The sequence below is a fragment of the Salvelinus alpinus genome, chromosome 20, assembly GCF_045679555.1.
Source record: "Salvelinus alpinus chromosome 20, SLU_Salpinus.1, whole genome shotgun sequence".
In the NCBI taxonomy this organism is placed as follows: Eukaryota; Metazoa; Chordata; class Actinopteri; order Salmoniformes; family Salmonidae; genus Salvelinus; species Salvelinus alpinus.
In genome coordinates, this window is record NC_092105.1 from 5,229,031 (window position 1) to 5,256,841 (window position 27,811).

The 27,811-nt window shown below is 48.7% G+C and overlaps 1 protein-coding gene across 2 annotated transcripts; it reads left to right on the top strand.

The window, feature by feature from the left end:
* Positions 1–543: 543 nt before the first annotated feature.
* Positions 544–27,811, top strand: slc23a3 (solute carrier family 23 member 3). Of its 2 annotated transcripts, none has more exons than XM_071354355.1 (12): positions 544–976; positions 14,300–14,451; positions 14,620–14,687; positions 14,924–15,000; positions 22,033–22,214; positions 23,094–23,193; positions 23,359–23,542; positions 23,862–24,115; positions 25,170–25,275; positions 25,430–25,597; positions 26,398–26,493; positions 27,469–27,811. In XM_071354355.1, the coding sequence occupies exons 1-12, from the start codon at positions 848–850 to the stop codon at positions 27,669–27,671; spliced, it is 1,719 nt and encodes a 572-aa protein (XP_071210456.1). In that variant the 5' UTR covers positions 544–847; the 3' UTR covers positions 27,672–27,811. The 2 variants fall into 2 exon arrangements, with proteins under 2 accessions (XP_071210456.1, XP_071210457.1); XM_071354356.1 differs by having other exon boundaries at positions 23,865–24,115.

A 27,811-nucleotide genomic window follows, 5' to 3' on the forward strand; every position in this document is an offset into this window, starting at 1 on the left:
GAAAACCATGTTTTCTCTCAACACAGCTTTACAGTATGTATGTTTTCTCTCAACACAGCTTTACAGTACATGTGTTTTCTCTCAACACAACTTTACAGTACATGTGTTTTCTCGCAATACAACTTTACAGTACATGTGTTTTCTCGCAATACAACTTTACAGTACATGTGTTTTCTCTCAACACAACTTTACAGTATGTGTGTTTTCTCTCAACACAACTTTACAGTACGTGTGTTTTCTCTCAACACAACTTTACACTATGTATGTTTTTATAACCTGTAGTCTTTTTGCGACAGACTTAACGTTGGTCAGTGTGACAATTTGGCTCAAGATTTAGTTCTGGGTTCCCGAGATTATATAATCTCATAGTCATGATAGTCAGGATTTTAAAATCAATCCAGTAGGTATTTTAGCTCACCCACTCATTGTTTGGTGTGTGTGTGTGTGTGTGTGAAGATAATGATTAAAAGAAGGAGATACAAGTAATGACAAACTACTGACTTGGAACTGTCCTGGGTCAAAGTTCACCTAGGACAGAAGAGAGGGGACAGAATGGCTACGTTTCAGCTGATCCGCTGTTGTTGTTGTATGGGTGTTTGCAGCGGATGAGTTGAAGACCGAGAGCAAGAGAGAAGGAGAGAGGGAGAGAGATATATAGCAATAGAGAGAGAGAGAGAGAGAGAGAGATAGAGATAGAGAGAGAGAGAGAGAGAGAGAGAGAGAGAGAGAGAGAGAGAGAGAGAGAGAGAGAGAGAGAGAGAGTGGAGTGAGAGAAGAAAAGCGAGTGAGAGAGAGAAGGAAATCTGTATTCATGTAAGTAGTTTTGACAAGAAGAAAACAGCCGTGTATGATAATGGACGTAGGTCAGCGTTTTGACCCGGAGCTTCCTGACGAAACCAAAAGCACCAGCAGGACAGAAATCTCAAGTGTGAACCAACAGCCACCCTGCTTTCTAAACCTCCTGTTGGCGGTACAAGTAAGCCCCTTGGTCACTCAGCTACGTGACAAAGCCATTGTTGTAGTTAAGTTGAATATATGTACTCATGACTGTAAGTTGCTTTGGATAAAAATGTCTGCATTATAGCATATATTATAGTATATATTAGATGTGTACCTACTCTTGAAACAGTTCAACATGAACCGGTGTGGAGAAACATGCAGTGACCACAGACCATATGCAGGTTGTTTTTTAATCGCAGTTGTAGCATACCTACCACTGTCTTGCTGTTGGTACCTAGCTACCACTGTCTTGCGCTTGGTACCTACCACTGTCTTGCGCTTGGTACCTACCTACCACTGTCTTGCTGTTGGTACCTAGCTACCACTGGCTTGCTGTTGGTACCTAGCTACCACTGTCTTGCTGTTGGTACCTAGCTACCACTGTCTTGCTGTTGGTACATACCTACCACTGGCTTGCTGTTGTAGCCTACCTACCACTGGCTTGCTGTTGGTACCTACCTACCACTGGCTTGCTGTTGGTACCTACCTACCACTGTCTTGCTGTTGGTCACTACCTACCACTGTCTTGCGCTTGGTACCTACCTACCACTGTCTTGCTGTTTGTAGCTACCTACCACTGGCTTGCTGTTGGTACCTACCTACCACTGTCTTGCTGTTGGTACCTACCTACCACTGGCTTGCTGTTGGTACCTACCTACCACTGGCTTGCTGTTGGTACCTACCTACCACTGGCTTGCTGTTGGTACCTACCTACCACTGTCTTGCTGTTGGTACCTACCTACCACTGTCTTGCTGTTGGTACCTACCTACCACTGGCTTGCTGTTGGTACCTACCTACCACTGTCTTGCTCTTGGTACCTACCTACCACTGGCTTGCTGTTGGTACCTACCACTGGCATGCTGTTGGTACCTACCTACCACTGGCTTGCTGTTGGTACCTACCTACCACTGGCATGCTGTTGGTACCTACCTACCTACCACTGGCTTGCTGTTGGTACCTACCACTATCTTGCTCTTGGTACCTACCTACCACTGGCTTGCTGTTGGTACCTACCACTGGCATGCTGTTGGTACCAACCTAACACTGGCTTGCTGTTGGTACCTACCTACCACTGGCTTGCTGTTGGTACCTACCTACCACTGGCATGCTGTTGGTACCTACCTACCTACCACTGGCTTGCTGTTGGTACCTACCTACCACTGGCTTGCTGTTGGTACCTACCTACCACTGTCTTGCTGTTGGTACCTACCTACCACTGTCTTGCTGTTGGTACCTACCTACCACTGTCTTGCTGTTGGTACCTACCTACCACTGTCTTGCTGTTGGTACCTACCTACCACTGTCTTGCGCTTGGTACCTACCTACCACTGTCTTGCGCTTGGTACCTACCTACCACTGTCTTGCGCTTGGTACCTACCTACCACTGTCTTGCGCTTGGTACCTACCTACCACTGTCTTGCTGTTGGTACCTACCTACCACTGTCTTGCTGTTGGTACCTACCTACCACTGTCTTGCGCTTGGTACCTACCTACCACTGGCTTGCTGTTGGTACCTACCTACCACTGGCATGCTGTTGGTACCTACCTACCTACAACTGGCTTGCTGTTGGTACCTACCACTGTCTTGCTCTTGGTACCTACCTACCACTGGCTTGCTGTTGGTACCTACCTACCACTGGCATGCTGTTGGTACCTACCTACCACTGGCTTGCTGTTGGTACCTACCTACCACTGGCTTGCTGTTGGTACCTACCTACCACTGGCATGCTGTTGGTACCTACCTACCTACCACTGGCTTGCTCTTGGTACCTACCTACCACTGTCTTGCTGTTGGTACCTACCTACCACTGTCTTGCTGTTGGTACCTACCTACCACTGTCTTGCTGTTGGTACCTACCTACCACTGTCTTGCTGTTGGTACCTACCTACCACTGTCTTGCTGTTGGTACCTACCTACCACTGTCTTGCGCTTGGTACCTACCTACCACTGTCTTGCGCTTGGTAACTACCTACCACTGTCTTGCACTTGGTACCTACCTACCACTGTCTTGCGCTTGGTACCTACCTACCACTGTCTTGCTGTTGGTACCTACCTACCACTGTCTTGCTGTTGGTACCTACCTACCACTGTCTTGCGCTTGGTACCTACCTACCACTGGCTTGCTGTTGGTACCTACCTACCACTGTCTTGCTGTTGGTACCTACCTACCACTGTCTTGCTGTTGGTACCTACCTACCACTGTCTTGCTGTTGGTACCTACCTACCACTGTCTTGCTGTTGGTACCTACCTACCACTGTCTTGCTGTTGGTACCTACCTACCACTGTCTTGCTGTTGGTACCTACCTACCACTGTCTTGCTGTTGGTACCTACCTACCACTGTCTTGCTGTTGGTACCTACCTACCACTGGCTTGCTGTTGGTACCTACCTACCACTGTCTTGCTGTTGGTACCTACCTACCACTGTCTTGCTGTTGGTACCTACCTACCACTGGCTTGCTGTTGGTACCTACCTACCACTGTCTTGCTGTTGGTACCTACCTACCACTGTCTTGCTGTTGGTACCTACCTACCACTGTCTTGCTGTTGGTACCTACCTACCACTGTCTTGCTGTTGGTACCTACCTACCACTGTCTTGCTGTTGGTACCTACCTACCACTGTCTTGCTGTTGGTACCTACCTACCACTGTCTTGCTGTTGGTACCTACCTACCACTGGCTTGCTGTTGGTACCTACCTACCACTGTCTTGCTGTTGGTACCTACCTACCACTGTCTTGCTGTTGGTACCTACCTACCACTGGCTTGCTGTTGGTACCTACCTACCACTTTCTTGCTGTTGGTACCTACCTACCACTGTCTTGCTGTTGGTACCTATCTACCACTGGCTTGCTGTTGGTACCTACCTACCACTGGCATGCTGTTGGTACCTACCTACCACTGTCTTGCTGTTGGCACCTACCTACCACTGGCATGCTGTTGGTACCTACCACTGTCTTGCTGTTGGTACCTACCACTGGCTTGCTGTTGGTACCTACCTACCACTGGCTTGCTGTTGGTACCTACCTACCACTGGCTTGCTGTTGGTACCTACCTACCACTGTCTTGCTGTTGGTACCTACCTACCACTGTCTTGCTGTTGGTACCTACCTACCACTGTCTTGCTGTTGGTACCTACCTACCACTGTCTTGCTGTTTGTACCTACCTACCACTGTCTTGCTGTTGGTACCTACCTACCACTGTCTTGCTGTTGGTACCTACCTACCACTGTCTTGCTGTTGGTACCTACCTACCACTGTCTTGCTGTTGGTACCTACCTACCACTGTCTTGCTGTTGGTACCTACCTACCACTGTCTTGCTGTTTGTAGCTACCTACCACTGGCTTGCTGTTGGTACCTACCTACCACTGTCTTGCTGTTGGTACCTACCTGCCACTGTCTTGCTGTTGGTACCTACCTACCACTGTCTTGCTGTTGGTACCTACCTACCACTGTCTTGCGCTTGGTACCTACCTACCACTGTCTTGCTGTTGGTACCTACCTACCACTGGCTTGCTGTTGGTACCTACCTACCACTGTCTTGCTGTTGGTACCTACCTACCACTGTCTTGCTGTTGGTACCTACCTACCACTGGCTTGCTGTTGGTACCTACCACTGTCTTGCTCTTGGTACCTACCTACCACTGGCTTGCTGTTGGTACCTACCACTGGCATGCTGTTGGTACCTACCTACCACTGGCTTGCTGTTGGTACCTACCTACCACTGGCATGCTGTTGGTACCTACCTACCTACCACTGGCTTGCTGTTGGTACCTACCACTATCTTGCTCTTGGTACCTACCTACCACTGGCTTGCTGTTGGTACCTACCACTGGCATGCTGTTGGTACCAACCTAACACTGGCTTGCTGTTGGTACCTACCTACCACTGGCTTGCTGTTGGTACCTACCTACCACTGGCATGCTGTTGGTACCTACCTACCTACCACTGGCTTGCTGTTGGTACCTACCTACCACTGGCTTGCTGTTGGTACCTACCTACCACTGTCTTGCTGTTGGTACCTACCTACCACTGTCTTGCTGTTGGTACCTACCTACCACTGTCTTGCTGTTGGTACCTACCTACCACTGTCTTGCTGTTGGTACCTACCTACCACTGTCTTGCGCTTGGTACCTACCTACCACTGTCTTGCGCTTGGTACCTACCTACCACTGTCTTGCGCTTGGTACCTATCTACCACTGTCTTGCGCTTGGTACCTACCTACCACTGTCTTGCTGTTGGTACCTACCTACCACTGTCTTGCTGTTGGTACCTACCTACCACTGTCTTGCGCTTGGTACCTACCTACCACTGGCTTGCTGTTGGTACCTACCTACCACTGGCATGCTGTTGGTACCTACCTACCTACAACTGGCTTGCTGTTGGTACCTACCACTGTCTTGCTCTTGGTACCTACCTACCACTGGCTTGCTGTTGGTACCTACCTACCACTGGCATGCTGTTGGTACCTACCTACCACTGGCTTGCTGTTGGTACCTACCTACCACTGGCTTGCTGTTGGTACCTACCTACCACTGGCTTGCTGTTGGTACCTACCTACCACTGGCATGCTGTTGGTACCTACCTACCTACCACTGGCTTGCTCTTGGTACCTACCTACCACTGTCTTGCTGTTGGTACCTACCTACCACTGTCTTGCTGTTGGTACCTACCTACCACTGTCTTGCTGTTGGTACCTACCTGCCACTGTCTTGCTGTTGGTACCTACCTACCACTGTCTTGCTGTTGGTACCTACCTACCACTGTCTTGCGCTTGGTACCTACCTACCACTGTCTTGCTCTTGGTACCTACCTACCACTGTGTTGCTGTTGGTACCTACCTACCACTGTCTTGCTGTTGGTACCTACCTACCACTGTCTTGCTGTTGGTACCTACCTGCCACTGTCTTGCTGTTGGTACCTACCTACCACTGTCTTGCTGTTGGTACCTACCTACCACTGTCTTGCGCTTGGTACCTACCTACCACTGTCTTGCTGTTGGTACCTATCTACCACTGGCTTGCTGTTGGTACCTACCTACCACTGGCATGCTGTTGGTACCTACCTACCACTGTCTTGCTGTTGGCACCTACCTACCACTGGCATGCTGTTGGTACCTACCACTGTCTTGCTGTTGGTACCTACCACTGGCTTGCTGTTGGTACCTACCTACCACTGGCTTGCTGTTGGTACCTACCTACCACTGGCTTGCTGTTGGTACCTACCTACCACTGTCTTGCTGTTGGTACCTACCTACCACTGTCTTGCTGTTGGTACCTACCTACCACTGTCTTGCTGTTGGTACCTACCTACCACTGTCTTGCTGTTTGTACCTACCTACCACTGTCTTGCTGTTGGTACCTACCTACCACTGTCTTGCTGTTGGTACCTACCTACCACTGTCTTGCTGTTGGTACCTACCTACCACTGTCTTGCTGTTGGTACCTACCTACCACTGTCTTGCTGTTGGTACCTACCTACCACTGTCTTGCTGTTGGTACCTACCTACCACTGTCTTGCTGTTGGTACCTACCTACCACTGTCTTGCGCTTGGTACCTACCTACCACTGTCTTGCTGTTTGTAGCTACCTACCACTGGCTTGCTGTTGGTACCTACCTACCACTGTCTTGCTGTTGGTACCTACCTACCACTGGCTTGCTGTTGGTACCTACCTACCACTGGCTTGCTGTTGGTACCTACCTACCACTGGCTTGCTGTTGGTACCTACCTACCACTGTCTTGCTGTTGGTACCTACCTACCACTGTCTTGCTGTTGGTACCTACCTACCACTGGCTTGCTGTTGGTACCTACCACTGTCTTGCTCTTGGTACCTACCTACCACTGGCTTGCTGTTGGTACCTACCACTGGCATGCTGTTGGTACCTACCTACCACTGGCTTGCTGTTGGTACCTACCTACCACTGGCATGCTGTTGGTACCTACCTACCTACCACTGGCTTGCTGTTGGTACCTACCACTATCTTGCTCTTGGTACCTACCTACCACTGGCTTGCTGTTGGTACCTACCACTGGCATGCTGTTGGTACCAACCTAACACTGGCTTGCTGTTGGTACCTACCTACCACTGGCTTGCTGTTGGTACCTACCTACCACTGGCATGCTGTTGGTACCTACCTACCACTGGCTTGCTGTTGGTACCTACCTACCACTGTCTTGCTGTTGGTACCTACCTACCACTGTCTTGCTGTTGGTACCTACCTACCACTGTCTTGCTGTTGGTACCTACCTACCACTGTCTTGCTGTTGGTACCTACCTACCACTGTCTTGCGCTTGGTACCTACCTACCACTGTCTTGCGCTTGGTACCTACCTACCACTGTCTTGCGCTTGGTACCTATCTACCACTGTCTTGCGCTTGGTACCTACCTACCACTGTCTTGCTGTTGGTACCTACCTACCACTGTCTTGCTGTTGGTACCTACCTACCACTGTCTTGCGCTTGGTACCTACCTACCACTGGCTTGCTGTTGGTACCTACCTACCACTGGCATGCTGTTGGTACCTACCTACCTACAACTGGCTTGCTGTTGGTACCTACCACTGTCTTGCTCTTGGTACCTACCTACCACTGGCTTGCTGTTGGTACCTACCTACCACTGGCATGCTGTTGGTACCTACCTACCACTGGCTTGCTGTTGGTACCTACCTACCACTGGCTTGCTGTTGGTACCTACCTACCACTGGCTTGCTGTTGGTACCTACCTACCACTGGCATGCTGTTGGTACCTACCTACCTACCACTGGCTTGCTCTTGGTACCTACCTACCACTGTCTTGCTGTTGGTACCTACCTACCACTGTCTTGCTGTTGGTACCTACCTACCACTGTCTTGCTGTTGGTACCTACCTGCCACTGTCTTGCTGTTGGTAGCTACCTACCACTGTCTTGCTGTTGGTACCTACCTACCACTGTCTTGCGCTTGGTACCTACCTACCACTGTCTTGCGCTTGGTAACTACCTACCACTGTCTTGCACTTGGTACCTACCTACCACTGTCTTGCGCTTGGTACCTACCTACCACTGTCTTGCTGTTGGTACCTACCTACCACTGTCTTGCTGTTGGTACCTACCTACCACTGTCTTGCACTTGGTACCTACCTACCACTGGCTTGCTGTTGGTACCTACCTACCACTGTCTTGCTGTTGGTACCTACCTACCACTGTCTTGCTGTTGGTACCTACCTACCACTGTCTTGCTGTTGGTACCTACCTACCACTGTCTTGTTGTTGGTACCTACCTACCACTGTCTTGCTGTTGGTACCTACCTACCACTGTCTTGCTGTTGGTACCTACCTACCACTGTCTTGCTGTTGGTACCTACCTACCACTGTCTTGCTGTTGGTACCTACCTACCACTGGCTTGCTGTTGGTACCTACCTACCACTGTCTTGCTGTTGGTACCTACCTACCACTGTCTTGCTGTTGGTACCTACCTACCACTGGCTTGCTGTTGGTACCTACCTACCACTGTCTTGCTGTTGGTACCTACCTACCACTGTCTTGCTGTTGGTACCTACCTACCACTGTCTTGCTGTTTGTACCTACCTACCACTGTCTTGCTGTTGGTACCTACCTACCACTGTCTTGCTGTTGGTACCTACCTACCACTGTCTTGCTGTTGGTACCTACCTACCACTGTCTTGCTGTTGGTACCTACCTACCACTGTCTTGCTGTTGGTACCTACCTACCACTGGCTTGCTGTTGGTACCTACCTACCACTGTCTTGCTGTTGGTACCTACCTACCACTGTCTTGCTGTTGGTACCTACCTACCACTGGCTTGCTGTTGGTACCTACCTACCACTTTCTTGCTGTTGGTACCTACCTACCACTGTCTTGCTGTTGGTACCTACCTACCACTGGCTTGCTGTTGGTACCTACCTACCACTGGCATGCTGTTGGTACCTACCTACCACTGTCTTGCTGTTGGCACCTACCTACCACTGGCATGCTGTTGGTACCTACCACTGTCTTGCTGTTGGTACCTACCACTGGCTTGCTGTTGGTACCTACCACTGGCTTGCTGTTGGTACCTACCCACCACTGGCTTGCTGTTGGTACCTACCTACCACTGGCTTGCTGTTGGTACCTACCTACCACTGTCTTGCTGTTGGTACCTACCTACCACTGTCTTGCTGTTGGTACCTACCTACCACTGTCTTGCTGTTGGTACCTACCTACCACTGTCTTGCTGTTGGTACCTACCTACCACTGTCTTGCTGTTGGTACCTACCTACCATTGTCTTGCTGTTGGTACCTACCTACCACTGTCTTGCTGTTGGTACCTACCTACCACTGTCTTGCTGTTGGTACCTACCTACCACTGGCTTGCTGTTGGTACCTACCTACCACTGGCTTGCTGTTGGTACCTACCTACCACTGTCTTGCTGTTGGTACCTACCTACCACTGTCTTGCTGTTGGTACCTACCTACCACTGTCTTGCTGTTGGTACCTACCTACCACTGTCTTGCTGTTGGTACCTACCTACCACTGGCTTGCTGTTGGTACCTACCTACCACTGGCTTGCTGTTGGTACCTACCTACCACTGTCTTGCTGTTGGTACCTACCTACCACTGTCTTGCTGTTGGTACCTACCTACCACTGGCTTGCTGTTGGTACCTACCTACCACTGTCTTGCTGTTGGTACCTACCTACCACTGGCTTGCTGTTGGTACCTACCTACCACTGGCTTGCTGTTGGTACCTACCTACCACTGGCATGCTGTTGGTACCTACCTACCACTGTCTTGCTGTTGGCACCTACCTACCACTGGCATGCTGTTGGTACCTACCACTGTCTTGCTGTTGGTACCTACCACTGGCTTGCTGTTGGTACCTACCACTGGCTTGCTGTTGGTACCTACCTACCACTGGCTTGCTGTTGGTACCTACCTACCACTGGCTTGCTGTTGGTACCTACCTACCACTGGCTTGCTGTTGGTACCTACCTACCACTGTCTTGCTGTTGGTACCTACCTACCACTGGCTTGCTGTTGGTACCTACCTACCACTGGCATGCTGTTGGTACCTACCTACCTACCACTGGCTTGCTCTTGGTACCTACCTACCACTGGCTTGCTGTTGGTACCTACCTACCACTGGCATGCTGTTGGTACCTACCTACCACTGGCTTGCTCTTGGTACCTACCTACCACTGTCTTGCTCATTGGTATCTACCTACCACTTTCTTGCTGTTGGTACCTATCTACCTACCACTGTCTTGCTGTTGGTACCTACCTACCACTGGCTTGCTGTTGGTACCTACCACTGGCATGCTGTTGGTACCTACCTACCACTGGCTTGCTGTTGGTACCTACCTACCACTGGCTTGCTGTTGGTACCTACCACTGGCATGCTGTTGGTACCTACCTACCTACCACTGGCTTGCTGTTGGTACCTACCTACCACTGGCTTGCTGTTGGTACCTACCTACCACTGGCTTGCTGTTGGTACCTACCTACCACTGTCTTGCTGTTGGTACCTACCTACCACTGGCTTGCTGTTGGTACCTACCTACCACTGGCTTGCTGTTGGTACCTACCACTGTCTTGCTGTTGGTACCTACCTACCACTGGCTTGCTGTTGGTACCTACCTACCTCTGGCATGCTGTTGGTACCTACCTACCACTGGCATGCTGTTGGTAACTACCTACCCCTGGCTTGCTGTTGGTACCTACCTACCACTGGCTTGCTGTTGGTACCTACCTACCACTGGCTTGCTGTTGGTACCTACCTACCACTGTCTTGCTGTTGGTACCTACCTACCACTGTCTTGCTGTTGGTACCTACCTACCACTGGCTTGCTGTTGGTACCTACCTACCACTGTCTTGCTGTTGGTACCTACCTACCACTGTCTTGCTGTTGGTACCTACCTACCACTGTCTTGCTGTTGGTACCTACCTACCACTGGCTTGCTGTTGGTACCTACCTACCACTGGCTTGCTGTTGGTACCTACCTACCACTGGCTTGCTGTTGGTACCTACCTACCACTGGCTTGCTGTTGGTACCTACCTACCACTGGCTTGCTGTTGGTACCTACCTACCACTGTCTTGCTGTTGGTACCTATCTACCACTGGCTTGCTGTTGGTACCTACCTACCACTGGCATGCTGTTGGTACCTACCTACCACTGGCTTGCTGTTGGCACCTACCTACCACTGGCATGCTGTTGGTACCTACCACTGTCTTGCTGTTGGTACCTACCACTGGCTTGCTGTTGGTACCTACCTACCACTGGCTTGCTCTTGGTACCTACCTACCACTGGCTTGCTGTTGGTACCTACCTACCACTGGCATGCTGTTGGTACCTACCTACCACTGGCTTGCTCTTGGTACCTACCTACCACTGTCTTGCTCATTGGTATCTACCTACCACTTTCTTGCTGTTGGTACCTATCTACCTACCACTGTCTTGCTGTTGGTACCTACCTACCACTGGCTTGCTGTTGGTACCTACCACTGGCATGCTGTTGGTACCTACCTACCACTGGCTTGCTGTTGGTACCTACCTACCACTGGCTTGCTGTTGGTACCTACCTACCACTGGCTTGCTGTTGGTACCTACCTACCTACCACTGGCTTGCTGTTGGTACCTACCTACCACTGGCTTGCTGTTGGTACCTACCTACCACTGGCTTGCTGTTGGTACCTACCTACCACTGGCTTGCTGTTGGTACCTACCTACCACTGGCTTGCTGTTGGTACCTACCTACCACTGGCTTGCTGTTGGTACCTACCTACCACTGGCTTGCTGTTGGTACCTACCTACCACTGGCTTGCTGTTGGTACCTACCTACCACTGGCTTGCTGTTGGTACCTACCTACCACTGGCTTGCTGTTGGTACCTACCTACCACTGGCTTGCTGTTGGTACCTACCTACCACTGGCTTGCTGTTGGTACCTACCTACCACTGGCTTGCTGTTGGTACCTACCTACCACTGTCTTGCTGTTGGTACCTACCTACCACTGGCTTGCTGTTGGTACCTACCTACCACTGGCTTGCTGTTGGTACCTACCTACCACTGTCTTGCTGTTGGTACCTACCTACCACTGGCTTGCTGTTGGTACCTACCTACCACTGGCTTGCTGTTGGTACCTACCTACCACTGGCTTGCTGTTGGTACCTACCTACCACTGGCTTGCTGTTGGTACCTACCTACCACTGGCTTGCTGTTGGTACCTACCTACCACTGGCTTGCTGTTGGTACCTACCTACCACTGGCTTGCTGTTGGTACCTACCTACCACTGGCTTGCTGTTGGTACCTACCTACCACTGGCTTGCTGTTGGTACCTACCTACCACTGGCTTGCTGTTGGTACCTACCTACCACTGGCTTGCTGTTGGTACCTACCTACCACTGGCTTGCTGTTGATACCTACCTACCACTGGCTTGCTGTTGGTACCTACCTACCACTGGCTTGCTGTTGGTACCTACCTACCACTGGCTTGCTGTTGGTACCTACCTACCACTGGCTTGCTGTTGGTACCTACCTACCACTGGCTTGCTGTTGGTACCTACCTACCACTGGCATGCTGTTGGTACCTACCTACCTACCACTGGCTTGCTGTTGGTACCTACCTACCACTGGCTTGCTGTTGGTACCTACCTACCACTGGCTTGCTGTTGGTACCTACCTACCACTGTCTTGCTGTTGGTACCTACCTACCACTGGCTTGCTGTTGGTACCTACCTACCACTGGCTTGCTGTTGGTACCTACCTACCACTGTCTTGCTGTTGGTACCTACCTACCACTGGCTTGCTGTTGGTACCTACCTACCACTGGCTTGCTGTTGGTACCTACCTACCACTGGCATGCTGTTGGTACCTACCTACCACTGGCTTGCTGTTGGTACCTACCTACCACTGGCTTGCTGTTGGTACCTACCTACCACTGGCTTGCTGTTGGTACCTACCTACCACTGGCTTGCTGTTGGTACCTACCTACCACTGGCTTGCTGTTGGTACCTACCTACCACTGGCTTGCTGTTGGTACCTACCTACCACTGGCTTGCTGTTGGTACCTACCTACCACTGGCTTGCTGTTGGTACCTACCTACCACTGGCTTGCTGTTGGTACCTACCTACCACTGGCTTGCTGTTGGTACCTACCTACCACTGGCATGCTGTTGGTACCTACCTACCACTGGCTTGCTGTTGGTACCTACCTACCACTGGCTTGCTGTTGGTACCTACCTACCACTGGCTTGCTCTTGGTACCTACCTACCACTGGCTTGCTGTTGGTACCTACCTACCACTGGCTTGCTGTTGGTACCTACCTACCACTGGCTTGCTGTTGGTACCTACCTACCACTGGCTTGCTGTTGGTACCTACCTACCACTGGCTTGCTGTTGGTACCTACCTACCACTGGCTTGCTGTTGGTACCTACCTACCACTGGCTTGCTGTTGGTACCTACCTACCACTGGCTTGCTGTTGGTACCTACCTACCACTGGCTTGCTGTTGGTACCTACCTACCACTGGCTTGCTGTTGGTACCTACCTACCACTGGCTTGCTGTTGGTACCTACCTACCACTGGCTTGCTGTTGGTACCTACCTACCACTGGCTTGCTGTTGGTACCTACCTACCACTGGCTTGCTGTTGGTACCTACCTACCACTGGCTTGCTGTTGGTACCTACCTACCTCTGGCATGCTGTTGGTACCTACCTACCACTGGCATGCTGTTGGTAACTACCTACCCCTGGCTTGCTGTTGGTACCTACCTACCACTGGCTTGCTGTTGGTACCTACCTACCACTGGCTTGCTGTTGGTACCTACCTACCACTGGCTTGCTGTTGGTACCTACCTACCACTGGCTTGCTGTTGGTACCTACCTACCACTGGCTTGCTGTTGGTACCTACCTACCACTGGCTTGCTCTTGGTACCTACCTACCACTGGCTTGCTGTTGGTACCTACCTACCACTGGCTTGCTCTTGGTACCTACCTACCACTGGCTTGCTGTTGGTACCTACCTACCACTGGCATGCTGTTGGTACCTACCTACCACTGGCTTGCTGTTGGTACCTACCTACCACTGGCTTGCTGTTGGTACCTACCTACCACTGGCTTGCTCTTGGTACCTACCTACCACTGGCTTGCTGTTGGTACCTACCTACCACTGGCTTGCTGTTGGTACCTACCTACCACTGGCTTGCTGTTGGTACCTACCTACCACTGGCTTGCTGTTGGTACCTACCTACCACTGGCTTGCTCTTGGTACCAGTTTCATTCTGCCGTTCTTGTGAATCTCTCTCTCCCTACAGCAGGTTTTTGTGCAGTGCTCTCTGCTGGTTCTGGTCCTGGGTGTGTTACAGCAACATCTACTGTTACAGGATGGAGAGAGAGAGAAGTTACTGTCCTCCACGTTATTCTACTCCGGTCTCTCCACTCTGATACAGAGCTGTCTGGGGACATGGTGAGGAATACTCACAATCAATCAATTCGTTTTACCCTTTTTTTTTTTACGTTTTTTTTTTTTTACATTTACCTCTCAACTCTCTCACTCACACCTGTCTGTGATGATCAATCCAAGCAGTCAACACATTGACAGACATGAATACAATCAGAACTCTGTCATCCTCAGCCTCCCTCTGGTCCAGGCTCCGTCTCTGGAAATCCTTATCCCTGCTGTAGTCCTCACTGCCCAGATTGGTGAGTTAGCTACATCAACCTTACCATTTACCTCAGGTCATGTTCACACTCAAGTTGTACAACTGATGTAAAACTCATTTGACACAACATTGTTTTGGCTGACAAACTCATCAAAAAATTGTCACAACCGTTGTGTCAAAAGCCTTGTGTATCAGTTGTACAACATGAGTGTGTGAACGTGGCCTTTTGTATCTCGTTGTGGTTTTAATGATACTACTGCTATTGCTCTCCTGCAGTTACTGAACCGACCTGCAGAGGGCACTGTGAGGAGAGTGAGGGGGACATCCTACCCAGAGCCAACCCAGTCAGAGAGGTACTGTACATCAGACTGTAGTGTTGCTGTCCATGGTGCTGAGCCCACAGACCAGACCACTTCCTCTCCTCACTGCCGCTTCCGTTGTTACGGCAACATTCTGGAGTTATGTTTAGATTAAAATCATGTTTCAGGGCCTTTATCAAGAGGCTTTACTACTACAATAGTAAATCAAATTGTATTTGTCACGTGCGCCGAATACAACAGGTGTAGTAGACCTTACAGTGAAATGCTGGATACAACAGGTGTAGGTAGACCTTACAGTGAAATGCTGAATACAACAGGTGTAGGTAGACCTCACAGTGAAATGCTGGATACAACAGGTGTAGTAGACCTCACAGTGAAATGCGGAATACAACAGGTGTAAGTAGACCTTACAGTGAAATGCTGAATACAACAGGTGTAGTAGACCTTACAGTGAAATGCTGAATACAACAGGTGTAGTAGACCTTACAGTGAAATGCTGAATACAACAGGTGTAGTAGACCTTACAGTGAAATGCTGGATACAACAGGTGTAGTAGACCTCACAGTGAAATGCTGAATACAACAGGTGTAGTAGACCTCACAGTGAAATACTGAATACAACAGGTGTAGTAGACCTCACAGTGAAATGCTGAATACAACAGGTGTAGGTAGACCTCACAGTGAAATGCTGAATACAACAGGTATAGGTAGACCTTACAGTCAAATGCTGAATACAACAGGTGTAGTAGACCTCACAGTGAAATGCTGAATACAACAGGTGTAGTAAACCTCACAGTGAAATGCTGAATACAACAGGTGTAGTAGACCTCACAGTGAAATGCTGAATACAACAGGTGTAGTAGACCTTACAGTGAAATGCTGAATACAACAGGTGTAGTAAACCTAACAGTGAAATGCTGAATACAACAGGTGTAGTAGACCTCACAGTGAAATGCTGAATACAACAGGTGTAGTAGACCTCACAGTGAAATGCTGAATACAACAGGTATAGGTAGACCTTACAGTGAAATGCTGAATACAACAGGTGTAGTAGACCTCACAGTGAAATGCTGAATACAACAGGTGTAGTAGACCTTACAGTGAAATGCTGGATACAACAGGTGTAGTAGACCTCACAGTGAAATGCTTACTTACAAGCCCCTTAACCAACAATGCTTTAGGAAGTTAAGAAAAGTGTTAAGTAAAAAATAGAAAATAAAAGTAACAAGTAGTTAAAGAGCAGCAGTAAAATAACAATAGCGAGACTACCTACAGGGTGTTACGGTACAGAGTCAATGTGGAGGCTATATACAGGGGGTACCAGTACAGAGTCAATGTGGAGACTATATACAGGGTGTTACGGTACAGAGTCAATGTGGAGACTATATACAGGGTGTTACGGTAGAGAGTCAATGTGGAGGCTATATACAGGGTGTTACGGTACAGAGTCAATGTGGAGGCTATATACAGGGGGTACCGGTACAGGGGGTACCGATACAGCCTGGAATGGAACCAGGGTCTGTAGTGACTCCTCTAGCGCTGAGATGCAGTGCCTTAGACCGCTGTGATACAGCCTGGAATCTAACCAGGGACTGTAGTGACGCCTCTAGCGCTGAGATGCAGTGCCTTAGACCGCTGTGATACAGCCTGGAATCTAACCAGGGTCTGTAGTGACGCCTCTAGCGCTGAGATGCAGTGCCTTAGACCGCTGCGCCACTAGGAAATGAACCTGGTTTAGAGTAAAGGGCGGACTTGGGGTTAGGATACGAACCCGGTTTAAGGTAAGGGTTATGAGTTCGATGGTGCACAGCATGGTAGAGACGAGTGTCCTACAAGTGTATTGATGTGTGTGTGTGTGTGTGTGTGTGTGTGTGTGTGTGTGTGTGTGTGTGTGTGTGTGTGTGTGTGTGTGTGTGTGTGTGTGTGTGTGTGTGTGTGTGTGTGTGTGTGTGTGTGTGTGTGTGTGTGTGTGTGTGTGTGTGTGTGTGTGTGTGTGTGTGTGTGTGTGTGTGTGTGTGTGTGTGTGTGTGTGTGTGTGTGTGTGTGTGTGTGAGAGAGAGAGAGAGAGGCTGATATAAACATTAACGTATGATGAGTTTAATTCTAAAACGCTATATATCCATTTTCAGAAATGTTGGTAAATTAGCTTTGCTTATTTGGAGCTGAAAGGTGTGTGTAATCCCTCCTGAGATGTGTGCAAACCTGGTGGCCAACGACAAGAAACGTCTGACCTCTGTGATTGGCTACGGAACAAGGGTTTTGCCACCAAGTACTAAGTCATGTTTTGCAGAGGGGGTCAAATACTTATTTCCCTCATTAAAAAGCAAATCAATTTATAACATTTTTGACGTGCGTTTCTCTGGATTGTTTTGTTTGTTATTCTGTCTCTCACTGTTCAAATAAACCTACCATTAAAATTATAGACTGATCATTTCTTTGTCAGTGGGCAAACGTACAAAATCAGCAGGGGATCAAATACTTTTTTCCCCCTCACTGTATATACAGTGGGGAGAACAAGTATTTGATACACTGCCGATTTTAAAATGCAAATTAATTACTTAAAAATCATACAATGTGATTTTCTGGATTTTTGTTTTAGATTCCGTCTCTCACAGTTGAAGTGTACCTATGATAAAAATTACAGACCTCTAAATGCTTTGTAAGTAGGAAAACCTGCAAAATCGGCAGTGTATCAAATACTTGTTCTCCCCACTGTACATTTGACATTTTAGTAATTTAGCAAAGTGTTTTTTCCCCCTACTTGGTTCTGCTAGGGCACAGTGTTTCTCCCTACTTGGTTCTGCTAGGGCACAGTGTTTTCACCCTACTTGGTTCTGCTAGGGCTCAGTGTTTCTCCCTACTTGGTTCTGCTAGGGCACAGTGTTTCTCCCTACTTGGTTCTGCTAGGGCAAAGTGTTACCCCTACTTGGTTCTGCTAGGGCACAGTGTTTTACCCCTACTTGGTTCTGCTAGGGCACAGTGTTTTCACCCTACTTGGTTCTGCTAGGGCACAGTGTTTTCACCCTACTTGGTTCTGCTAGGGCTCAGTGTTTCTCCCTACTTGGTTCTGCTAGGGCACAGTGTTTTCACCCTACTTGGTTCTGCTAGGGCACAGTGTTTTCACCCTACTTGGTTCTGCTAGGGCACAGTGTTTTCCCCCTACTTGGTTCTGCTAGGGCACAGTGTTTTCACCCTACTTGGTTCTGCTAGGGCACAGTGTTTCTCCCTACTTGGTTCTGCTAGGGCACAGTGTTTTCAGCCTACTTGGTTCTGCTAGGGCAATGTGTTTTCACCCTACTTGGTTCTGCTAGGGCACAGTGTTCACCCTACTTGGTTCCGCTAGGGCACAGTGTTACCCCTACTTGGTTCTGCTAGGGCTCAGTGTTTCTCCCTACTTGGTTCTGCTAGGGCACAGTGTTGCCCCCTACTTGGTTCTGCTAGGGCACAGTGTTTCTCCCTACTTGGTTCTGCTAGGGCACAGTGTTTTCTCCCTACTTGGTTCTGCTAGGGCACAGTGTTTTCTCCCTACTTGGTTCTGCTAGGGCACAGTGTTTCCCCCTACTTGGTTCTGCTAGGGCACAGTGTTTCTCCCTACTTGGTTCTGCTAGGGCACAGTGTTTCACCCTACTTGGTTCTGCTAGGGCACAGTGTTTCTCCCTACTTGGTTCTGCTAGGGCACAGTGTTTCTCCCTACTTGGTTCTGCTAGGGCAAAACACTATATGTGCGCCCAGGGTGGGCCCCAGGATCAAATTTGTGAAACCTTGATTTTATCAGATGCTCTTATCCAGAGCGATTTACAGTAAATGTATTCATCTTATAATAGGTGAGACAATCACATGTCCCAGTTATATATACAGGATACCAACGTTCCATCTGCCAGCAGCAATACTTTACACACAAATGTACATGTAGCTACCCACATGAGAAAAAAATGGTGGATTTAGTTTTATGGAAATAAACTCTTGTTTAGAAAATCTTCAACATACTTCAAATGTATCTGCAGTCTTAGGTTATTTGTATATATTTTATAGACCATTTATCGATATTTACTGCAATTAAGTCATATTGTCACTGCAATTAAACCATACTGTCACTGCAATTAAACCATACTGTCACTGCAATTAAACCATACTGTTGAATGGTGTGACATATATCATGTCATCTCCCTTTCTGTCCTCATCTCTTGATATTTTTTCTGCAATTCAGCCATTTTGTTTCTATCTGTACTGTACAGTGATTATTTCACCCCCCTCTCCCTCTGTTCTAGTCTAATGCTGGGCCATATTTAATCTCCTTCCCTCTGTTCTAGTCTAATGCTGGGCCATATCTCTCCCTCTGTTCTATTCTAATGCTGGGCCATATTTAATCTCTCTCCCTCTGTTCTATTCTAATGCTGGGCCATATCTAATCTCTCTCCCTCTGTTCTAGTCTAATGCTGGGCCATATCTCTCCCTCTGTTCTAGTCTAATGCAGGGCCATATCTAATCTCTCCATCTGTTCTAGTCTAATGCTGGGCCATATTTAATCTCTCTCCCTCTGTTCTAGTCTAATGCTGGGCCATATCTCTCCCTCTGTTCTAGTCTAATGCAGGGCCATATCTAATCTCCTTCCCTCTGTTCTAGTCTAATGCTGGGCCATATCTAATCTCTCTCCCTCTGTTCTAGTCTAATGCTGGGCCATATCTAATCTCCTTCCCTCTGTTCTAGTCTAATGCTGGGCCATATCTAATCTCTCCTTCTGTTCTATTCTAATGCTGGGCCATATCTAATCTCCTTCCCTCTGTTCTAGTCTAATGCTGGGCCATATCTAATATCTCCCTCTGTTCTAGTCTAATGCTGGGCCATATCTAATCTCTCCTTCTGTTCTATTCTAATGCTGGGCCATATTTAATCTCTCTCCCTCTGTTCTAGTCTAATGCTGGGCCATATCTAATCTCTCCTTCTGTTCTATTCTAATGCTGGGCCATATTTAATCTCTCTCCCTCTGTTCTAGTCTAATGCAGGGCCATATTTAATATCTCCCTCTGTTCTAGTCTAATGCTGGGCCATATTTAATCTCTCTCCCTCTGTTCTAGTCTAATGCAGGGCCATATTTAATCTCTCTCCCTCTGTTCTAGTCTAATGCTGGGCCATATCTCTCCCTCTGTTCTAGTCTAATGCAGGGCCATATCTAATCTCCTTCCCTCTGTTCTAGTCTAATGCTGGGCCATATCTAATCTCCTTCCCTCTGTTCTAGTCTAATGCTGGGCCATATTTAATCTCTCTCCCTCTGTTCTAGTCTAATGCTGGGCCATATTTAATCTCTCTCCCTCTGTTCTAGTCTAATGCTGGGCCATATTTAATCTCTCTCCCTCTGTTCTAGTCTAATGCTGGGCCATATCTCTCCCTCTGTTCTAGTCTAATGCAGGGCCATATCTAATCTCCTTCCCTCTGTTCTAGTCTAATGCTGGGCCATATCTAATCTCTCTCCCTCTGTTCTAGTCTAATGCTTGGCCATATTTAATCTCTCCCTCTGTTCTAGTCTAATGCAGGGCCATATCTAATCTCTCCCTCTGTTCTAGTCTAATGCTGGGCCATATCTAATCTCCTTCCCTCTGTTCTAGTCTAATGCTGGGCCATATCTAATCTCCTTCCCTCTGTTCTAGTCTAATGCTGGGCCATATCTAATCTCCTTCCCTCTGTTCTAGTCTAATGCTGGGCCATATCTAATCTCTCCCTCTGTTCTAGTCTAATGTTGGGCTATATCTAATCTCTCCCTCTGTTCTAGTCTAATGCTGGGCCATATCTAATCTCTCCCTCTGTTCTAGTCTAATGCTGGGCCATATCTAATCTCTCCCTCTGTTCTAGTCTAATGCTGGGCCATATCTAATCTCCTTCCCTCTGTTCTAGTCTAATGCTGGGCCATATCTAATCTCCTTCCCTCTGTTCTAGTCTAATGCTGGGCCATATCTAATCTCCTTCCCTCTGTTCTAGTCTAATGCAGGGCCATATCTAATCTCTCCCTCTGTTCTAGTCTAATGCTGGGCCATATCTAATCTCTCCCTCTGTTCTAGTCTAATGTTGGGCCATATCTAATCTCTCCCTCTGTTCTAGTCTAATGCAGGGCCATATCTAATCTCTCCCTCTCTGTTCTAGTCTAATGCTGGGCCATATCTCTCCCTCTGTTCTATTCTAATGCTGGGCCATATCTAATATCTCTCCCTCTGTTCTAGTCTAATGCTGGGCCATATCTAATATCTCTCCCTCTGTTCTAGTCTAATGCTGGGCCATATCTCTCCCTCTGTTCTATTCTAATGCTGGGCCATATCTAATCTTTCCCTCTGTTCTAGTCTAATGCTGGGCCATATTTAATCTCTCCCTCTGTTCTATTCTAATGCTGGGCTATATCTAATCTCTCCCTCTGTTCTATTCTAATGCTGGGCCATATTTAATCTCTCCCTCTGTTCTATTCTAATGCTGGGCCATATCTAATCTCTCCCTCTGTTCTAGTCTAATGCTGGGCCATATCTAATCTCCTTCCCTCTGTTCTAGTCTAATGCTGGGCCATATTTAATCTCTCCCTCTGTTCTAGTCTAATGCTGGGCCATATTTAATCTCTCCCTCTGTTCTATTCTAATGCTGGGCCATATTTAATCTCTCCCTCTGTTCTATTCTAATGCTGGGCCATATCTAATCTCTCCCTCTGTTCTATTCTAATGCTGGGCCATATTTAATCTTTTCCTCTGTTCTATTCTAATGCTGGGCCATATTTAATCTCTCCCTCTGTTCTAGTCTAATGCTGGGCCATATTTAATCTCTCCCTCTGTTCTATTCTAATGCTGGGCCATATTGAATCTCTCCCTCTGTTCTAGTCTAATGCTGGGCCATATCTAATCTCCTTCCCTCTGTTCTAGTCTAATGCAGGGCCATATCTAATATTTCTCCCTCTGTTCTAGTCTAATGCTGGGCCATATTTAATCTCTCTCCCTCTGTTCTAGTCTAATGCTGGGCCAAATCTAATCTCTCTCCCTCTGTTCTATTCTATAGCTGGGCCATATCTAATATCTCTCTTTGTGTTCCTATGTAGCTCCAGGGTATGACTGTGATAGTGGGCATTGTGCAGCTGGTTCTGGGTGTGACAGGTTTGAGTGGTGTGGTTCTGAGACACTGCGGTCCGCTGGTCATAGCCCCTCTGTTGTGTCTACTGGGCTTCTCCATCTACAGAGAGGCGGCTCTGCTCTGCTCAGACCACTGGGCCATCGCTGCACTGTACGTTTCTCTCTGTATCCGTCTGTCTGTCTGTCCGTCCGTCCATCCGTCCCTCTGTGTATCCGTCTGTCTGTCCGTCCGTCCCTCCGTCCCTCTGTGTATCCGTCTGTCTGTCTGTCCGTCCGTCCATCCGTCCCTCTGTGTATCCGTCTGTCTGTCTGTCCGTCCATCCGTCCTTCTGTGAATTTGTCTGTCCGTCCGTCCGTCTGTCTTTCTGCCTGTCCGTCCGTCCCTCCGTCCCTCTGTGTATCCGTCTGTCTGTCCGTCCCTCCATCCCTCTGTGTATCCGTCTGTCTGTCCGTCCGTCCATCCGTCCCTCTGTGTATCCGTCTGTCTGTCTGTCTGTCCATCCGTCCATCCGTCCCTCTGTGTATCCGTCTGTCTGTCTGTCCGTCCGTCCATCCGTCCCTCTGTGTATCAGTCTGTCTGTCCGTCCGTCCATCCGTCCCTCTGTGTATCCGTCTGTCTGTCCGTCCGTCCATCCGTCCCTCTGTGTATCCGTCTGTCTGTCCGTCCGTCCATCCGTCCCTCTGTGTATCCGTCTGTCTGTCTGTCCGTCCGTCCATCCGTCCCTCTGTGTATCCGTCTGTCTGTCCTTCCGTCCATCCGTCCTTCTGTGTATCCGTCTGTCTGTCCGTCCGTCTGTCTTTCTGCCTGTCCGTCTATGTCCATCTGTGTGTCTATATGTCCGTCAGTCTGTCCGTTCTCTGTTTTCAAATGCTATTTTTTGCCTTACCTTGTCAAACTCTCATGCATTCAGTCATGTTTTTGTGAACTTTTATGAATATCTAAATTGTAATAACTGAATGTCTGAATTGTATATTATATTATAGGATTGATAGGCTATAAGGTCTAACACTGTCATGTTTCTCTGTGTAGGACAGTCATCCTCCTAGTGCTCCTGTCCCAGCATCTACGCTCCTACATGCTCCCAGCATGCATCAGCATGCCTCAGCTACCTGTCTGCAGAATGCTCTCTGTGAGTCTCTCCTGATTGGTTGATTGATTGTACCCTTTCTGACATGCACTTTCAACGTTTGAGGAAATCCCTTTCTTTTTTATTTTTCCCCTTTTAGCAAGAAAATCAAAGCACATTACCGTAGATATGGAAATGAAACTGTATTTTTTGTTGTTGTTGTTGCAGGTGCTGCTGCCTCTGATGAGTGTGTGGGCTCTGTGTGAAGTATTGGAGAGTTTGGGGGTTTTACGTCTCCGTTCGGTCTCCGAGCTGCTGCCGGCACTGAAGACAAGCAACACTTCTCTTCCCGTACCTTCAACGTCGGACCTCACTTCCTTCACTGTGCCGTGGCTCAGCCCCCCTCTGGCAGGTCAGCGGAGTTCATTAGCGCTAACGATAGCTGTGTTTTAGTCTCTGGTGACCTGTTTATCAGATAATAACCAGTGGTGGAACATAGAGACTGTCTAGTATATTTTAGTCTCCGTCTATGTCATCAATCAAATATAGAAATATTTTTAACGTTGTGAATATAAAAATATGATCTCTCCGTATATACTGTGTGTGTGTGTGTGTGTGTGTGTGTGTGTGTGTGTGTGTGTGTGTGTGTGTGTGTGTGTGTGTGTGTGTGTGTGTGTGTGTGTGTGTGTGTGTGTGTGTGTGTGTGTGTGTGTGTGTGTGTGCGAGTGAAGCAGAGGCAGGTCTACCCCTGCTGTCAGTTCGAGGCATGGCGGCCGGTGTCGTTGCAGCCCTCTCTTCCTCTGTCAGTTCAGTGGGGATGTACCTGCTAACAGCCCGGCTCCTGGGAGTCCCCCCTCCCCCCGCTGCAGCCTGTAACAGGGGCCTTGGGGCCCAGGGTCTGGGCAGTGTGGTGGCTGGCCTGATGGGGGCGCCACTGGGGCTCAGCAGCAGTGTCCCCAACACCTGTACTCTGGGACTCAGCCAGGTACTAATGATGTTGTCATGTGAGCACCATTTAAAAGCACTCCGTTTATCTCTGACGGTCAGTTTCCCAGACGCAGCTCAAGCCTAGTCCTTGACTAGCTGCTTAATTTGGGTCCGGGAAAACTTGTATCTGAGACCAGGGACCGTATTCACAACGCGTCTCAGAGTAGGAGTGGTGCTCTAGGATCAGGTCCCCCCTCTTATTCAATATGGTTAAAAAGGCTAAACTGATCCTAGACCAGCACTCCTACTCTGAGACACGTTGTGAGCACTGATTTCCCATACAGTGTCTATGTTTGACCCCTGCTCCTCTCTCTCCTCCAGTCTGGGTCCATGTGGACAGTATGTTTTGACTCGTTCCCCTGATCCAGTCTGGGTCCAGGTGGACAGTATGTTTTGACTCGTTCCCCTGATCCAGTCTGGGTCCATGTGGACAGCATGTTTTGATTCGTTCCCCTGATCCAGTCTGGGTCCATGTGGACAGTATGTTTTGACTCGTTCCCCTGATCCAGTCTGGGTCCAGGTGGACAGTATGTTTTGACTCTATCTCCTGATCCAGTCTGGGTCCATGTGGACAGTATGTTTTGACTCTTTCCCCTGATCCAGTCTGGGTCCAGGTGGACAGTGTGTTTTGACTAATTCCCCTGATCCAGTCTGGGTCCAGATGGACAATATGTTTTGACTCTTTCCCCTGATCCAGTCTGGGTCCATGTGGACAGTGTGTTTTGACTAATTCCCCTGATCCAGTCTGGGTCCATGTGGACAGTATGTTTTGACTCTTTCCCCTGATCCAGTCTGGGTCCAGGTGGACAGTATGTTTTGACTCTATCTCCTGATCCTGTCTGGGTCCAGATGGACAATATGTTTTGACTCTATCTCCTGCTCCTCTCTCTCCTCCTAGTCTAGGTCCAGGTGGACAGTGTGTTTTGACTAATTCCCCTGATCCAGTCTGGGTCCAGGTGGACAGTGTGTTTCGACTCTATCCCCTGATCCAGTCTGGGTCCAGATGGACAGTATGTTTTGACTCTTCCTCCTGCTCTTCTCTCTCCTCCTAGTCTGGGTCCAGGTGGACAGTGCAGCTGACAGCCATCTTTGGACTGGCCCTAGGAGTGTCCCCTCGACTGACACAGCTCATCACCTCTGTACCCTTGGCTATCTACGGTTAGTTTAATTATCTGTCCTGTCTGTCTGTCTTCGTCCTGCGTGTCTGCCTACAAGTCTACATGTTATGTTTCTGTTGAGTGACTCAGATTAAATTAACTGATAAAAGATTATCAATTTCTCCTTCTCTCTCTCTCTCTTCATCCCTGTTCAGGTGCTATTCTCAGTGTAACGTACTCTATTGCCGTGGCTACAGGCGTGAGGTACTTCCAGTTCACACACATCGACTCTGGACGTAACATCTTCAACATCGGCTTGGCTGTCTTCATGTCTCTAGTTCTGCCTCACTGGTTCCGCATGCAGACCGCCTTTATTGATACAGGTCATTTCTCTAACATCTGGTCCCAGATCTGTTTGTGACCTATAGTCAACCTCCAAGCAGACTTTAGACCAGGCTAGTCTGACATCAGGCTGGTCCCAGATCTGTTTGTGCCGTATAGTCAACCTCCAAGCAGACTTTAGACCAGGCTAGTCTGACATCAGGCTGGTCCCAGATCTGTTTGTGACCTATAGTCAACCTCCAAGCAGACTTTACACCAGGCTAGTCTGACATCAGGCTGGTCCCAGATCTGTTTGTGACCTATAGTCAACCTCCAAGCAGGCTTTAGACCAGGCTAGTCTGACATCAGGCTGGTCCCAGATCTGTTTCTGCCATATAGTCAACCTCCAAGCAGACTTTAGACCAGGCTAGTCTGACATCAGCCTGGTCCCAGATCTGTTTGTGACCTATAGTCAACCTCCAAGCAGACTTTAGACCAGGCTACTCTGACATCAGGCTGGTCCCAGATCTGTTTCTGCCATATAGTCAACCTCCAAGCAGACTTTAGACCAGGCTAGTCTGACATCAGCCTGGTCCCAGATCTGTTTGTGCTCTCTTTCCAACTCACTGTGGAACTGTCACGTCAAAAAATTACTTGCTTGGCTTGACAGTGGCATCAATGGAGTTGACTATACGTCAAACACTGATCTGGGACCAGGCTACTCTGACATCAATGGAGTTGACTATATGTCACAAACAGATCTGGGACCAGGCTACTCTGACATTACACAGCCAGGGACAATACAGCAATGTGTCTAAATGTGTGTCTTGTCCATATCCTGTTCGTGTGTATACCTGTACAGGTATGGTCAGTGTTGATGTCCTTCTCCATTCTCTTCTGACCTCACCTGTGCTCCTGGTGGGCATCCTGGCTTTCCTATTGGACAATACAGTATCGGGTAAAGTACATTGTTACTATCTATTTCCACATTGTGGCGCCAGGTAGCCTAGTGGTTAGAGTGTAGAGGTGTCAGGTAGCCTAGTGGTTAGAGTGGAGGGGCGGCAGGTAGCCTAGTGGTTAGAGTGGAGGGGCGGCAGGTAGCCTAGTGGTTAGAGTGTAGGGGCGGCAGGTATTCTAGTGGTTAGAGCGTAGGGGCGGCAGGTAGCCTAGTGGTTAGAGTGGAGGGGCGGCAGGTAGCCTAGTGGTTAGAGCGTAGGGGCGGCAGGTATTCTAGTGGTTAGAGCGTAGAGGTGTCAGGTAGCCTAGTGGTTAGAGTGGAGGGGCGGCAGGTAGCCTAGTGGTTAGAGCGTAGGGGCGGCAGGTATTCTAGTGGTTAGAGCGTAGAGGTGTCAGGTAGCCTAGTGGTTAGAGCGTAGGGGCGGCAGGTATTCTAGTGGTTAGAGCGTAGAGGTGTCAGGTAGTCTAGTGGTTAGAGCGTAGAGGTGTCAGGTAGCCTAGTGGTTAGAGCGTAGGGGCGGCAGGTATTCTAGTGGTTAGAGTGTAGAGGTGTCAGGTAGCCTAGTGGTTAGAGTGGAGGGGCGGCAGGTAGCCTAGTGGTTAGAGTGGAGGGGCGGCAGGTAGCTTAGTGGTTAGAGTGTAGGGGCGGCAGGTATTCTAGTGGTTAGAGCGTAGGGACGTAGGGGCGATCATGATTCATTAACTCATATAGCACCAGATCATGATTCATTAACTCATATAGCACCAGATCATGATTCATTAACTCATAGAGCACCTGATAATGATTCATTAACTCATATAGCACCCGATCATGATTCATTAACTCATAGAGCACCCGATAATGATTCATTAATAATCTTTTCGGTGAAAATAAAAGTTTATACGCAGACTCTCAGCATTTAAAAATGATGTCCAAACACCAGGCCTTAGTGTAACGACCGGTGCACGTCCTCATGTGTCTATGTTCTTCTCTCAGGGTCTTCATCGGAGAGAGGACTTGACTCAGCGGAGATGGAGAAGACAGGATGGTCATCAGTCAACAGTGAGCCAGGGTATCACCGGGAAGTGGCGTTAATTTACGAGTCCCCTTACCTCCTGAGAAGACTGTGGAAGTTACCTTGGTTCAGGACGACCCCTTTCTCCGCCTGTAGGATCACAGATCATGGAGACATACTGTAGAGTCCCGTCGGAGGGTATTAGGTCTCGTTTTAAAGTTAAAGTTGTGTGGAGTTGATATGTAAAGACAAGGGACTGTGGACAATAGGCATAATATGGAATTAGCCCATGATGTACTGTATATATAAACATATAATAATGTA

Bases quoted from the DNA above. Each gene is read 5' to 3' on its own strand.
- slc23a3 (XM_071354355.1), top strand. From the start codon at position 848: ATGATAATGGACGTAGGTCAGCGTTTTGACCCGGAGCTTCCTGACGAA. The intron at 24,116-25,169 runs GTACTAATGATG...CTCTCCTCCTAG, and splicing joins GTACTCTGGGACTCAGCCAG to TCTGGGTCCAGGTGGACAGT. The intron at 25,598-26,397 runs GTCATTTCTCTA...ATACCTGTACAG, and splicing joins GACCGCCTTTATTGATACAG to GTATGGTCAGTGTTGATGTC.